Source organism: Typopeltis vanoorti, chromosome 11 (assembly GCF_054136105.1).
Source record: "Typopeltis vanoorti isolate ZY-2024b chromosome 11, IOZ_Tvanoo_1.0, whole genome shotgun sequence".
Classification (NCBI taxonomy): domain Eukaryota; kingdom Metazoa; phylum Arthropoda; class Arachnida; order Uropygi; family Thelyphonidae; genus Typopeltis; species Typopeltis vanoorti.
In genome coordinates, this window is record NC_143559.1 from 55504596 (window position 1) to 55521871 (window position 17276).

The following is a 17276-nucleotide window of genomic DNA, read 5'->3' on the forward strand; positions in this document are numbered from 1 at the left end:
GGAAGACAAAGAAAAAGATGGATTGATGACCTACAAAAAGATCTTACAACTTTAGAAATTAAGAATTGGAAGAATATTGCACAGAAAAGAAAAGAATGGCAAAAAATTGTTTTGCAAGCTAAAAGTCATAAAGAGTTGTAAAGCTAGAAGAAGAATAAATATCTTATTTATTATATGTTCTAGTGGTGTTGCTAATGCCATTTAAAAAATGATGAATAACTTCCAACACCTAAGTGATTCTAGAGCATTTTGCCCTGTAAATAAGGTTTCGGAATGTTGTTTATTATTTTCATCTTATGTAATTATAGATGATAGAAACTCAGAAATTAAATTAGCTTGATGAATGAAATCCTGCAGTGAATGCGATATATTTTGTCACCTGTAACTGCACAGATTAAAATTGTTCATGGAGTGTAGCTAATGGTTACATTCCATCACAGTTTAATGGCATTTTATATTGGCTTATAAATTTAGAAGGTGAGGCTTGGTTCTGCATGTTCCTCTGATTATAATGGCATTTCTACTGAATCATGCAGACATCTAAATTGTCGATTGTATGAAAAACAATACAGAATAAACGCTGATTATGTTGGTACACTTTCAGGTAGTCAAAATATTCTTCATGTTTCAAGGAGAACCTGCTATAGGAATATTAAAATTCTTCTGAGAGATTATTTCTATGTCTCAATGTTTTAAGAAGATTGTTTTATGAAATTGAAACATTGGAATGTCAACATCTAATATTTCTGTAGTTCAGTTACAAGAACTAATTTTATTAAGATGATGATAAAACATGAAAAGTTTTGTAAGACTTTGGACTTATGTCATCGGAGCATGTGACTTGTATTATCTGAATTAGGTGGGGGGGGGGACTAGAAATAAAAATTACACCTGAAAGATTTTTATGCATTGAATTCAATAGTATACATGCGATAAAACAAAGCTGGTTATTGCACTCATATTTTGTGCATAATGCATGTCACATCCCAGATCTGTGGCTGTTAAATTTTTAATAAACGCAGACCAAACTATGTGTAGAATTAAGCCTTGGTGTATGGAGTATACTCCAAGGCTTAATTCTACACATAGTATGGAGCATTTCTGAAGCTCCTCGAATTTTTCATATACACTATCTACCAATAATTGTCTGGACACTTGAGCAATTTACAATTGGTACCAGCAGGTGAACCCTAATATCGGGAATGTCCACCTTTGGCTTTGATCACCTACTGCACCCTTTGAGGAAGGCTTTCCATCAATATCCAGCAGACATCGGGTGGAATTTGTCTCCCTTCCTCCATCAAAGCAGCACTGAGTTCAGTGGCAGGTCGAGGACATGCTGCTCTGGACCTCAATCTGCACTGCAATTCGTCCCAACAGGTGTTCAGTGGGATTGAGGTCAGGACTTTGCATAGGCCAGGGAAGTCATTTAACACCATCTCTTCATACCATTCCATAACAGCTGCAGCCTTTGTGGCATGGGGCATTGTCGTCTTGATAGTACCACAGTTCTGTTCCATAGAAACTCCACAGTGTATGCAGCCCCTTATTGTCCAGATCAAGGTTCTGAGCTGCCTTCATTGACCTATGGACAATGAACAGTGGTTCCACTTCCAAACCAGCTAAATGTACCCCACAACATTACTCCCCCACCACCAAACTTTACTGTGAGTACAACACACTGTGATAACAAGCATTCACCAGATTGCCTCCACACCCTGCCATTAGACCGGAAAAAGTTGAACCTTGATTCATTGCTCAAGAGTACAATTTTCTACTGGTCAATTGTCCACTTCACATGCTCTTTGCACCAGGCCAGTCGAGCTGCTTTGTTCATTTTTGTGATATTCGACTTGTGTACCACTGCTCTTCCATGGGAAACTCAGTGAATGGAGTTCGTTTTGTACAATATTAGTCTCATCATGGTGTTACTGATGCTCTGGAACTCATCATTGTATGTGTCGATAGTTGCCAGTTTTTACTTGCCACCCATTTTAACACTTTCTTGTTCTTATCAACCATTTTCAGCAGCTAGCTGCCCTGGGTAACTGCACAGATTTTAATCTGTGCAGTTACAGGTGACAAAATATATCGCATTCACTGCAGGATTTTATTCATCAAGCTAAGTTAATTTCTGAGTTTCTATCATCTATAATTACATAAGATGAAAATAATAAAAAACATTCAGAAACCTTATTTACAGGGCAAAATGCTCTATAATCACTTAGGTGTTGGAAGCCTTTTCCTGCATTAGTGATGCCAGAATGTCTCCATTTTGTGGATGAAATTGCCAACTATTGATTTTGGATGCTCCAGTTGAGCAGCAATGGCATATATGGACATACTACCACCTATTCAACTGATATGATGAAATACCGCTTCCTACTATCTGTACACCAATTTTTATTATATTAACAAACCTGGAATGTTCTATAACTTCAAATAACAGGTGTGTCCATACAATTATTGGCAGATAATGTATGACAGTAATGATCGATATGTAGTAATTCCATTTTTCACCAAAATACTTGTTGGCCTGTGTTTGTTGTCTGAAAAACTAATCCTGATTTGTTTCCTTTACTTTTCAACATCCTTTGCAGGTTCTGACATGTGAAGGATGTGGATAGTATAAAGAACTGAGAGATCAGTTTTTGTTGTGTGTGGCTGATGCATTTGAAAAACTAACATTGTCATGATTTGTTTCTGAAAAGCTTGAATATCCTATGCTGGCAATGTATATGTCAGAGACATCTGTGTGTTTTGATATATTCTAATTTTGAAAATAGTTACTGATGACTAAATATATGAAGAGCCAAAGGCCTCAATTCAGCGACATATTACTTGTTTAAGCTAAGGGATATTGCATACCATATTGTTTCTTAGCTGAATAAGAAACTCAAAAGAGTTTCATGCCGAATATAGAAATTATATAAAGTTTGGCAATTCCAAGCGTAAGCAAATACCTGGATAGCAGCAACTGACCCTTAAGGTAGTGCAAGCTGAGGCAACTCATAGCAAAGGTGGAGCAAGTTCCGATCACTATTCTTGATATTTACCCATATTGTGAACTTAGCTCCTAGGAGCTGTATTGCTGTTCTACATTATGAGAGAAGGTCACTACCCAGACTGGTAGTGACCTTTATTGAGGTCTCATCAGTGAGTAGGTAGACCCAATTAATACCAAGTTTGTAGCGAACAGAACTTACATCCATTCTATGAGAATTGCCAAGTGGTGTCCTAATAAATTACTAAATATATGAAGAGCCAAAGGCTTCAATTCGGCGACATATAACTTGTTTAGGTTAAGGGATATTACATCCCATATTTTTTCTTAGCCAAATAAGAAACTCAAAAGAGTTTCATGCCAAATATAGAAATTATATAAAGTTCGACGATTCCAAGCGTAAGCAAATACCTGGATAGCAGCAACTGACCCTTAAGGTAGTGCAAGCTGAGGCAACTCAGAGCTTGCTCCACCTTTGCTATGAGTTGCCTCAGCTTGCACTACCTTAAGGGTCAGTTGCTGCTATCCAGGTATTTGCTTACGCTTGGAATCGCCAAACTTTATATAATTTCTATATTCGGCATGAAACTCTTTTGAGTTTCTTATTTGGCTAAGAAACAATATGGGATGTAATATCTAATATCCCTTAACTTAAACAAGTTACTGATGATTTTTTTTCCATTCCAGTAAATATATGTTAGCTGCATTATCCATTGGAATGAATTTTTTCATAAAATTCTGTAGAAATGATTTCTCTTGGTTTTCTGCAAGCCATCATTCATGATGTTATTTAAAAGCCCACTTTGCAGTGTGTATTTACGTATACAAGAAAAATGCTACAGTGTATGTAGGGGTAAAAATGTGTGCATATTTCCTAACTAGTTTTTAATCACACTTGACTGACATTAGTAATATAAATTTTTTCTTGCTCTTGGCACAATGCCAGATTCTATTGTACCTGTTTCACAACTCTTTAAAATACAGCTGTAAGAAAATTTTGACAACAACATTCTTAAATTGGCATAAATTTAAATTAGTTGTGTTACTTCCAGTGTTATGCTACTTGAGGACATTCTTGATTGAAAGAGATTTAGTTTTGGTATTAAAAAACTTGGTTATTTAAAAAATATTTCTGCTTAAAAAAGAGGGACTATGATAAAAAAAGTAATTTACTTCTGCATTTATATTAAACTAATCTGAATACAGGTAACCCTCGTATAACGTGGTACTTATACAACATAGTTTCGACATAACACAGTCTACAAATTGTAGTAACCCTTGTTCAACCCGGTTTTAATATAAGACTGTCTACAAATGGTGATAACCTTTATCTTTTCATATATTTTTCCCTGCATGACTTAATCAAATTTTATCTTCGTTAAATTTCTGCTTCGTCTTTCAATAAATCTTTTTTATTTATATGAAGATAATCCCTCCTGAATTATGTATCCTCTTAACATTTGTCAATCTCTCTGCATTCAGATCATTTTTATTTCAAGGATGTTTAAATTTGATTTACTCTTGCATTATTTGCGTCAACTAAAATTAACCAAATTTCAGTTACATCATGTTACATCCTATGTTTTCTTTCTGGCTTTGTTATTTATTAACCTTGTGATTATTCAACTGGATCAATTTTTCATTTGACAATTCTGTCAAATTGCTGTTGAACAGTGCCATCATGTTAGCCTCCATTTCTAACTAAAGTTGACTTTCTGGGACACAAACCTGCTGCAATGAAGGTACATTTTCTTCAGTATTTTATATACTCTTACTATACAAATTTATATGCACCAAAAGAATAGTTTGGTAGTAAATTTTTTTTTAATATGACATTCTGTGGTACTTCGGTCAGAACTTTTTTGGTAGATTAATGCCATCATGAATATCCTGGTCTTTCTAGAACCTCACCAACACCTTCCTCTCCTCAGTAGTTTTGAGAGCTAAGGCAAAGTGAAGCCAGATACAATGCTATTAACCTAGCAGTTGTCGCCCTTTCTAATCCATCCAACAATGGGGATTGATAAATGTGCTAGTTTAATTTCTAAATTTGTTTTAAAAATATAGAAGACATTTTCCTTATAAAAATACATTTGTGATATATATTATATTTCAGGTATACATAGCTGAAATGGATTGTACTGATCCAGTAATTTGTCATAAAAGAAATGTTCATAAACGTAGCTTGGAAGAAATTAAAAAGGTAGGTATGCAAGTTATTTGTGCTTGAGAGTAATCTTTCGTTCTGCAATTTTTATATATATACATACATAGAGAGAAAGCATATATATATTTTTTTTCATTGAGGATTACTAACATATTTCTATAATTTAATTTTGATTTATTGTTACTATCAGTCATACACTTACAAAACAAAAATCATTACAGTATAAATAATGTCAGTGCCCTATAACACAGCCAGAAAACCAGTGTTATATTGGCGTTTTTAAAAATGATCTGTCTCAGAGTGACTGAAATTTTTCTTTTGCTAGAATGAGTGTGTTTATTCCCAACTCCATTCAAAAATTGAGCCTACATTCCATAGCTCTGTTAAAAATTCTAGCTTCTCACTTAGCTTACTCTACAGCCCATAAAGCAGACATTGTAAGGCCAAAATATATAAAACTTGCTTTCTGCTCAGATTGCAGTTGATCTGGTCCCTTGCCATGGCTATTGGGCAAAACATCTGTCTTACTATCTATGTTTCCATCCCTCTCATCCTGATGCAACAATAGTAACACTCCTGAACACAAGGCAGACCTTTTAGCATCAATCTTTTTCCTCCAACTATTTATTTTGATGAATGACGAAAGTCCATTTCCACTCACTATTCCAAGAAGTACCAGCAGCATGCTTCTCCAAATCTTTTATCAGAAGGACATCAGAAAAAAAATATTCAATTGCCTTGATAGTAATAAGTCTCTTAGACTTATTCTGTATCAACTATATAAGCTGTCATTCTGATTTGGAAGCAAGCCTTTATCCAGGCTCTTCCTAAAAAGGGAAGTGAAAACCATCAAACTATTGTCCCATTGCTTTTATTTCATTACTCTAGAAAATGATGATGAATTATTTTTAATACCAACATTCAATGTAAGTGAAAATCCATCAGCAAATTAGTGATCATCATTCTACAGCAGTCCTTTCCTCACTAACCTTACCAGCATTTTGGACACAGTCCATGGAAAGATTTCGAGTAACTCATGTGGCCACTCTTGATAATTCCAAGGCCATTTAATCATGTCTGACATTGATGTCTGTTTACTTAGTAATTGGATTGGCAGTGTTCTTGCTGGTCATTTAGTGCACATCATGTGATTAGCTTCCCTTCATCAGTTTATTTTATCTTTGCTAGAATTTTTCACTGCTAGAGAGTACAGGGTTCTCTGCTCTCAATCATGCTCTTCCTCATATACATTAATCTGCTAGTAGGAGTGGGTGGATTATATATTGAGCCATAGTCATGTGAAAGTCAAGAAAAAGTTTTTCAGCTGAAAATGAGTTTGTCAATCACTAAGAGGGTTTTTCATCTTGCAAAATAAGCACACTGGCCATAAAACATAAAAGTGGTTACAACCCCCCCTCCCCCTCGGTATGGTTGATTCAGCAACCATACTGACTGAAGTAGTCATCAGTATTGTGACGTGCAGTTAGCATACTTAAAAGTGATCTGCATGTAGGCTAATTCTGTATGGAAAGCTGGATGTGGATTAGATGGCTGATTAAATAAATAACTTGTCTTAGAAAATGTTTGAACGAGTAAGGAATTCCCTGCCACCCACATGCCCAAACCATTAAATATTTACAATATACTGACTATAGAATCACTCACAATATGGAATGGACAGGGTAGAGTGTAGAGGACTTGTCCAAGAAATGAGGTTAGTGGGAGTTGTTATAGAAACAGAAATGAGCTAGTGTGTATATTTACAAATGCTAGAAGAACAAGTTGCTAGCAGAATTTTGTGAAACATTTTGTGAATGCATGAGAAGAGTTTGAGGAGAGGATAGAACTGTATAAAAGAGATGGGCTATATTTGAATTGATTTGGTGTGAGTCATTAGGAAAAACTGTTGTTGCAGGAGAGAATGACTGAAGATTGAAGTGAATGTAAGACTTGAGGAAGCAAGAGATGTTGTGGAAGAACAGGAGAGTTAGGTAGACAAGTTTGTGAATGGAGAGGTGAGTGGTATGAGTGAAGAGAAGAGAGTAGGAACACCAAGTGGACAGGGAAATGGGAGAGATCAGGGTGGAGAGGGGGACACTATGAAAAGTATAGATGATAGTTTCAGGAGTAGATACATGAGTGCACAAGAAAGGATCAAGGATGTGGGGATGACATTTAGGTCTGGAGAGGGCTGTAATATTCCAGTGATGATAGGAATGTACAGGGGAGAGTGTGGAGGACTCCAAGAAATGGGGTTAGTGGAAGTTGTTATAGAAACAGAAATGAGCTAGTGTGTATATTTACAAATGCTAGAAGAATTTGAAATAATGGGAATGAAATTGTAGCATTGAGAGAGTTCATTTGCCCAAAAATTGTTGGTATAAGTGAGTCATGATTGAACAAGAACATTCTGGCAGAAATAGAGCTGAGGGATAAGTAGTCTTTCATGAAGACACAAAAAGGGAAGTGGAGTGTTATTGCTGATGGCATAGGAGTTGTAACCATCTAGGGTGGAGATGCAGGGAGCAAATACTCATGGTGGTTTAGAAGCAGTATGACGTGAAGTGGAGGTGGACAGGATGAAATATTTAGTAGGGTGTTGCTATAGGCATGTTAATGTGGAAAGCAGTGAGAAGGAAATGTTTAGCAAATTGGTCTGGCTAATAAGAAAAGCGTGATCATTATGGGCGATTTCAATTATGTTAGCATAGACTGGAATGAAGAGATGGCATCAAGTATCAAAGAGATGAATTTCTTCAGTTTTTAAGGGATAACTACCTTAAGCTGTACATAACAGAGGCTACACATGGATTGAGAGCCTTGAATTTGATTATCTCATCAGAGAATATTGTTGTAAACGAAGCATCACGTCTTCCTCCAGTTGGTAAAAGTGACCATGAAGCGATCATTTGAGTGGTGGAAGCAATGTCAGGACTTTTGTGGGAAAGAATTATATCTGGAACTATAGGGCAGACAGTTATGCCAAACTGTGGAGGCAGCTTGCAGATTTTGTGGAATGAGGAATTGCATGAGAAGGAAATCAATGCTGCTTGGTCTCTACTCTGGCATTATTATCTGGCAGAGGCAACGACTCAGTGTATTCCAAAGGTGAGGAAATCAAATAAGGTAGGTGTAAAACAGATGACTTAAGAGGTGAAACGTGCAGTCTGGAAGAAAAAGGCATTGTAGAAGTGGCACAAGATGAGTGGAGATAATCAGTTACGTGAGGATTACAAAGAGCAAGCAAGGAAAGCAACTCACTCAGTAAGGGGAGCAACAGTTAGCAAATTATACTAAAGGAAATCCTAGGAAGATTTTTTTGATATGTGGCAGAAGGAAGAATAATTATGGAAGGATGATGTTGGTCAGTGATAATGGGAGAATGATAAACACTGAGGAGGATATTGTAGAGGTCTTTAATGAGCAGTTCATCAAAGTATTCCATATTTGTGAATGTAATATAATGCAGAACTTGAGAACAGTGGGGAATGGGGGAGGAACTATTGATGGTAAGTGAGCAGGAGGTATATGAGGAATTTAAACTTGATGTCAACAATGTCTTGAGGGAATGTTCCAGCGAATTAACAACAGCGGTAATGTACATTTATAGATTAGAGGCTTTGAATTATAGGCTAATCTGTTTATCTGGTCAAGATGTTTGAAGTTAGTGAGGACAAGGATTCAGAACTGGGTGGACAGCAGTAAAATTCTCTTTAATGGATAGTATGAGTTTGCTAAAAGAAGATTGTGTTTTAGCAATCTGCTTACTTATTATAACAAGATGACAAACACATTGGACAAGGGGATATATATTTATATATATATCTATATATATATATAAAAGTCTTTTGATAAATTGATAAATTGCCACATAACATACTAGTAGTTATTTGGAATAGATGAGGTTGGATAGTAGATTAGTGCATTGGATTTGAGATTTGCTGTCTGATAGGTATCACCAGGTTGTGTATGGGGAAAGTGATATATCAGAAGAGAGAAGCCACTAGTGGTGTGTCCCAGGGATCCGTTTTGGGACCACTGTTGTTAAATTTTTATGCAAATGATATTGGAAAGGGCTTAAATGATGATATACAGTTGTTTGCAGATGATGCAAAGTTGGGGAAAGTTATCAGAAGTAGAAGAAAATGTAGCTTTGCAAGAGGATCTAAATAGACTGAATGAGCAAGTGTGTTAGGATGTCAGTTTAATGTTGCAAAGTGTAAGGTTTTAAAATTTGGGAAGCAAAGATGGGATGTGGAGTATGGGATTGCTGGGGATATTTTAGGGAAGGTGGAGGAGATGAAAGATTTGGTTATGGTAAATAGGGAGTTGAAAATTTGTGGATATTGTGCTAAAATTGTGAAGACAACACAGTGGATTATGAGGATGATGTAGAGAACACTGACATGTAGAAGTAAGGATGTTTTGATTACATTATGCAAGGCTTTGATCAGGCTGCATATGGATTACTGTGTGCCAGCATTTCATCATCCTTTTGAAAACCTAAGTAAGTGATGAGTATTCAGAGACGATCAACTTAGTTGGTTTCTGGAATGTGGAATATGAGGACAGATGGAGAGAATGCAAATTACAGAGCCTAGTGGAAAGAACAAAGAGGGGACACATTATCAAGATGTATAAGTTGGTAAGATAAAATTTATAATTACCAGATTAACATGGATGATATTTTTCACAGAATATCTGGAAGTAGGGAGAATGAGAGGCCATCCCTGTAAATTGTATACAGTGGGTGTGAACATGTGGGTGAGGAGTAGAATTTTTGCATGGAGTTACCTCTTGGTAACTTGGACCACAATCTCATACAAATTTCTTTTGCCATAGGACTCCCTTCACTCACCAGTTCAGTCTTCTGTCCTTTGGCACTACAAGGGTGCAACTGGGAGGACCTCTGCGACTTCTATTCCTCTTTCCCATGGTCCGACTTCTGCTTCAGTACTTCTAATCCATACACCAACTCAGACTGAATAACAGAAATCATCCTCACAGAAATGAAGGCTTTCATCCCTCATTCCACTCCAAATTCTCAGCCACTAACCAAGCCTTGGTTCTCAAAAACTCCAAGGAAGTATCAACTGTTGTGTCGTTTATTTATGCAAATCATCATAATACTGTGCCTATCAAACATATACAATTGCTCTACGTATTAGCCTGGATTTTTGGTCATATCTCCTTTTTAGACATAAGGGAATATATATTTTTTTATTGACTGCACCAGTCTATGCCCTATAATAATTTAATACACTATTCAGAGAGACATTTCCAATAATCCAATATATATTTATTCCCTCACTCTTTCAGACAGTCGTGGCCAAACCCCTCTACTAAACTTCATCCTCCCGCGACAAGTTCATAAATTTTAGAGTGGTGGGTTGATGCTCAGGCAAGACTCAATTTGAGGTAAACAATACATGTTTATTTACAACGTTAAGTACAATACACAATTATATAAAATCACACTTACTAAAAGGTTAAGATAGGAAACTCGATTCACACAAGCACTGCCTGATGCAAGTAAGAGTTAATATTTGACAAAGTGCTATATACAGACTTCATTAATACAATTCATTCATTCATCTGAAATCACCCTTTATAATCTTGGGGACACTAAGTTAAATTAACCTCAATATATGGTTCTTAGTTTCTCTCTCTTTACAATGCTATTAAAACCATTTAAGTAATCTGGACATTTGGCTATAGCCTACTGCATTAAGAGTTCACAGGTTAGAATTGTCCTGACATTATACACTTCTCGTATCTAAAGTTCTTCATACAAATAGGCTCCAAAATTTTAGTAACAGAAGTTTACATTACCTTCACTGTCATGGAATGGGTCCACTGGTTAATACTGCTTTTGTAGTTCCTGAGGTTTGATTCTTTGCCTGGATCACGTGCAGTGTCAGATTCCTGCTATGTGGGCTATTCTCTATCCGCTCTATGGCTACTTTTGTCATCTAAGAATTTTAGGGGAACATCCACGACATAGAACCCGCTTTAAATGAAAGCGCTAGTTACGTTGCGCTGGAACTCTGTCCGTAGCTTCATGGACTGCCTGATTCAAATTTCCCACTGCCACTCATCCTCGCCTGCTGTACGGCCTGGAAACCACTACCTCGATCGGACCTCTTCACGACCACGAATCCCAGGAAAAAAGCCCTCTGTCTCCTCCTGTAATCGCTTATATTTTTCATTCATAGCACCCCTATTTTCTCCTGAAACCCTAGTGCGGCGCTATGCTATTCTCGATCTCCGATGATGTCAGTATTTTTTTTTCTGTCGTAGGATTCAGGGAACTGCTATTACACACATCTCTTTCCTTAGCAGCCTCAGGTGCTTACGCCAGCACGTACCAAACCTTTGGACCCACTCTTACAACTTGCTCAGTGGAATATTCAAGTTAACCTTAGCTGAATGGTATAAAATAAAATTTGAACAACACATTACATCGCTACACTGTTATACCTCTTTACCATTTTATAATCTGACACGTTCTTAGTGTTATATTTCATTACCTAATATAATTTAACATATTTAATACATTCCAATTTGGTTTTGACGAACTGCAAGCATTTTCTTCTTTTAAATATCTATGTTATGCTTGTTGAATTTTGAATGATTTGCCGATACTATGAGACAAGACTATTCAGAGTTCAACACAACGCACTGGAAAAATGGTTCACCAACTGGAGGATTCAAGTAAACGCCCTCAAAAATTCAGCCATGTTATTCTCTAGAAAAAAAGGTCTGCATTAAAGAAGACATCTTGCTCTCTGGTCAAAAGATCCCATGGCAATCAGAGACTGGATAAGAAACTCCTTTTTAACAAGCACATCAATTTCATTGGCTCCAAGACATCCAAAGTAATTGCTCAACTCTACCCAATGGTCAACCGCAAGAGTAAGCTGAACTTACAAAATAAATTACTACTTTACCGGATGGTCATACATCCAGTTATTACCTACGCCTCACTAGCATGGAGTCACACTTCACGATCAAACATTTCAAAACTACAAAGAATCCAAATTAAGTGCCTAAGGGTAATTCAAGATATCCCATGGTTTATCAGACATTCACAGATTCATCGAGAAACCGGCATTCCATACATCTCCTCCCTTCGTGATCTTGCAGAAAAATTCTTCGTCAAGTCAAGTTCACATTCAAACCCGCTGATTGTACAAGCTGTCAATTACAATGAAGCAGAGTACTACAAATACAAAAGACTGAAGGCTATTCTACTCCCAGCTTATCATAACTAATATAACTGCCCCCAGAGGGTGAGCTTAAAGCTCACAACACTCCCTTTCTCAAATAACTTCCTTTACAGACAAAAGGGAATATATGAGGAGCATTTTTGCTTCACCCATTCTGACAGTAGCATCATTATACATTATGTGTACCTCTGCTTCTCTTTCCTTCTCTAGGTATCCAGTAAGTGGTGAGTTTATTATATGTCTCATCTCGCTTTCTTGTCAAGTGTCTTGCCCATTTCCATTTTAGGGATTTTGCTGTTCTTATGACATCAGTGACTTGTTTTCTGACTTATTTCTAGGGCTCTTCTATCCATTTGATGTTTAACATACTTTCCATTGATCTTTGGCATGTTCTTAGCTTGGTCACTTGTTTAGTTTTTAGTGACTGTGTTTGTGATCCATAGGTTAGAATGTATGATCATATGAAGTTTGCATTTTAGGCTAATTTGTAGGTCTCCCTTCATCCACTCTTTCAAACTCAATTGCTCCTCCAACCACTGGTGATTCTGGCATCTGTTTCTTTTTCCATCCTGTTTTTAAATGATATTATCTGGCCCAAATATTTAAAATCTTCTTCATAACTTATTATTCTGTTTTCACCAGTTATTTGGATTACTGTGTTGTTAGTCATAAATAAATATATTTATATTTATTTCTGTTGTTGCTGATATCTGATCTGTCACCCTTCTTATGAAGTAGCATTATTTCTGAGTTTAACCACTGCCTTGGTACTGTTTCTGTATGTAGGATGCCATTGTATAGTTTAAGAAGTTCTGGTAATAGTTCCTCAAGTCCTATTTTGAAGAATTCTGCTGTAATTTGATCACCGTCCTGTGCTTTGCCATTTTTTATTTGTTTGACTTCCTGTGTTCTATTTATTCTTCGGTGATTTCCAAGGATTATCACACGTTCTAGTTGGTTGTCTGTTAGACTATTTGCTTGAATACAATTCTTGGTAGAATTTTGTTGCTATTTTAAATTTGTCAGGCAAAATCATCTATTAAGGAAGGGATCCATGATTTACCATTTTTAAGACTATTTTTTCCAGTTTTTAAAGATGTGCATTGTTCTAGGGTTTGTTTGATTTTATTTATGTTGAAATTCCTTAGATATCTTTTGTAATTTCTCTTTTGACTAATTTATTTAGTTTAACAAACTCTGTTTTATTTTGCATTGATTGAACCTTTTTTTCCTTTAGTAGTTCTAGTTCTCTTTGTTTTATTAAGTTTTTCGTATTGTCAGTTATTTTTGACTCTATTTCCCTTATTTGCTACTTAGGGTTAGTATGCTTACATCATTGCTTCCTCTATATTATCGCAAAGCTCTTGAGTATTGTTTAGCCTGGTTGATTTTTGAGTTGTTTATATTTGCCTTAAATTGTCTCTAAATTAACCTTTTTAATTAACCTTAAATTAATTATTTAGCCTGGTTGATTTTTGAGTTGTTAATATTTGCCTTAAAATTGTCTCAAAATAATTTCTTCTGGTTTCTTTGTAGATCTTGAACTCCTTGTTGTCTGTTTCTAAACCAATTTAACCAATAGGTGATATCCCACCTATTGTGTTAAAAATCTGTTCCCCCAGAACTAACATCTCTCCTGTATTGCATCTTCAGTCTATCCTATTCATCTGGCATCTACCCTACAACATGGAAGCAAGTCCACATCCAACCCATCCCAAAGAATTACCCTCCAATTGCCCTCACTTCTGTTCTCTTTAAAATTATCAAGAAAGTCATCAATCAACTCTTGAAACACCAAGAGTTATACCAACTAATCAGTGACCAGCAGATGGATTCTGCCGCTTGCAATCTACAGCTGATCTTGCTTTCATTATTCAACTCTGGACTCAAGCCATGGAGAAATTTGGAGAAACTTGCATCATTGCCCTTAACATTTCAAAGGCATTTGATCAGGTGTGCCACAAGAGTCTACTTAACAAACTGCCACCCTTTGGTCTGCCTTCCTCATCCTGCAACTGGATCATCAACTTTCTCACTGGTCGTTCCCTATGTGTCATGGTGGACAGTTTACTCCCCTCATATTTCCCCACAGTGCAGGAATACCCTTGAGTTCTGTTCTTTCAACCATTCTCTTCCTCTTGTATATAAACGACCTGATCTCTCAAACTTCCCATCCTATCCATAGCTTTGCCGATGACAGTACACTCTATTCTGTCATGTTGTACCATCATTTTATATTTTGATTTAAGCCAATTAGAATACAACTTGGTCGGCTAAATCCCAAATTGTCAGCCCATCCTCGATCGTTCAGTATCCAGGTAGATACCTAACAGGGCACCCCCACGAAGAAGTGAGGATTGGACAAGTCAGAATCCCTGGTCAGTTCTCTGCATTTCTTTACAGGCTAAGTGGAGGTCTCCTCTAAGTTATACAGTTTTGACCCTTACGCACCATGGGAATATAACAAAGATCTCTATTTAAGTTTTGTAGATCTGGAAAAGGCATATGAGGTGCCAAGAGAGAAGCTATTCAAAACACTACAGTTATATGGTGTCAGTGGGGCATTATATCAAGCAGTAATTAGTCTTTATTTGAGTTGTAAGTCAGCAGTTAGAACTGAAGGAAGTACAGGAAGATGGTTTAATGTTAAATCTGGTGTCAGACAAGGATGTACATTATCCTCTCTGTTTTTCATTATCTATACGGATCACATTATGAAAGAAAGTGGTATTAAACCTGATATCAAAATTGGAGATGTTAATCTCAGCTGTTTGCTTTATGCGGATGATGTTATACTTCTAAATAAATCCGCTTGAGGTCTGCAAGATTCCCTCACTAAATTGAATAACTGTTGTAATAGATATGGTAGGAAGGTCAGCAATAACAAGACAAAGACAATGAAAATAAGCAGATGCATTGAAATTATCACCTGCATTGTGAATGGAGAACCTATAGAACAAGTAAAACGTTTCAGCTACTTAGGCACAATTTTTAGTGAAGAATGTAAATTAAATATAGAAATAGAATTAACAAAAACTGGCATGGTAGGAAGTCAACTGAATAAATTTATATGGAATAAGAGAGAAATTAGTCAAAATACTAAATTATCTGTATACAAGACAGTGTTCAACCACTTCTAACTGATGGATCTGAGAGCTAGGTTCAAAAAAAAACACTAGAGACCACAGATATGAAAGTCATGAGAAAGATTAGGAGCATGAACAGATGGCATCAGTGACAATATCATATTAAAAAACAAGGTTATGAGGAAAGAATTTGAAAAAAGACCCAGAGGAAGACCAAGATATAGGTGGATACGGTAAAAAGTGCCTTAGAAGACAGAAATATAAGATCTGATAATGTTGAAGTCTTGACTGGTAACAGACTGATTTGGAGGAAACTTGTAGATAGGAAGTTAGTAATAATGTAAATGTTTCATGTAGTACTATCATATCCAGTATGCTCCTTGAGGGTACATGGCAGGAATTTGATGATGGTGAGTACACTCTATTTCCTCCTCTTCCTTCAAAAAATCTTATAGTGCTCAAGTATTAGAATCCTCAAGATCTACCATGAACCAGTGACCTGAACACAGATCCTCTATCTATATCTCAGTGGGACAAGGACAACCTTGTAAACTTCAGTACCTCCAAAACGCAGTCCTGTCTGATCTCTCACAAGAAAGAACCTCACAATTCCTTCCACTTACCCCCAATAATACTGAGATATCCTAACAGGGTCAGATTTCTCTTCTCAGACTGACCTGCACCTCTGACCTTTCCTGGCATAACCACATTTCAACTATAGCTTCTGTAGCTGTCAAAAAACTTTGTGTACTTGTTTCCTGGGCTGATGAGAAAAAATGCACATTAATGGATTAGTGATTTCACTCACACTCAAATCTATTGATAAGATTATGTAGAAGTTAGTAGTGCCCAGCACAAACCTTGATATCTTTCATCTTAAAAAAATTTGACATACGGTTTTTTCCCTCTTTAATATGCATAAATATAATCAGAAGTATTTGTGAGGTTACATTCTACTATATGCTGCTGTGAAATGAAATGCATCCACAGCATTTGTTAAATGATACTATATTTGAAGGCCTATTGTTTTTAGTTCTTGGTGTCCCCATTACAAATATTTCTTTTCTAATTCACTTTGGCATTCCTTTTTCAAAGAGATCTGGAAGTTAATATAGTTCAGTGTGTTTGAAATATTTTAAACATATATAAATCAAATGAAACATATACACACGCACTAGATTATTCTAGCAATTGATAATGGCATTATGAGTATTTCTAAAGTTGAGAAAATTGTGAACCATTGTCCTATTGATTGTTTGGTTCTTTCCTCTGCCAGTTGCTGGATAATTGCTATTGTATCTAAAGAAATTATTATAATATACAGCATGTTTGGTGTTATATAACTTTTTGTAAATAATAGCAAATTGAAAAGTTTACTGGGTTGTTTCACATAATGAAACAATGTAGGTAAATTTCATAGGGTGTGTTTTATTTTTCACATAATCCTTATGTATCAGCATATTTCACAGTTAACCTAAAGTAAATTAACTCAGTAATAACAAAGAAAACAATGCAATGAACCAATTATATTATAAGAATTATATTCATCAAGTGTTATGCGAGTGCACAGATAGTGGCTGTTCATTTGTTAAAAAATGTTAACATTGGAATGCCACATGTTGTGACATTTCAGTGTTTGATTTTTATCTTTTATGATGATCCTAGCTGCTGTACCATTTGTAAATCATTATGGCAATTCTGATACAATATTTCAACAATATTTCTGATACAAAAAAAGGAAAAAAAGTCAGTTTCCCCACAGATTCATGTCTATTTTAACTCACAAAGAG

The 17276-nt window shown here is 36.0% G+C and overlaps 1 protein-coding gene across 7 annotated transcripts in view; it reads left to right on the top strand.

The window, feature by feature from the left end:
- The window catches only part of LOC150101595 (uncharacterized), a 427246-nt gene that overhangs the window by 216451 nt on the left and 193519 nt on the right, over positions 1-17276 (top strand). For all 7 annotated transcript variants that reach the window (XR_016549078.1, XR_016549080.1, XR_016549079.1 and 4 more), the window contains one exon: positions 5121-5207. Coding sequence is in view for 4 of the 7 variants with exons in the window: in XM_090400964.1 (XP_090257090.1) it covers positions 5121-5207 (87 nt within the window). In the remaining 3 variants the exon portion in view is untranslated. The remainder of the gene's footprint in view (positions 1-5120; positions 5208-17276) is intronic.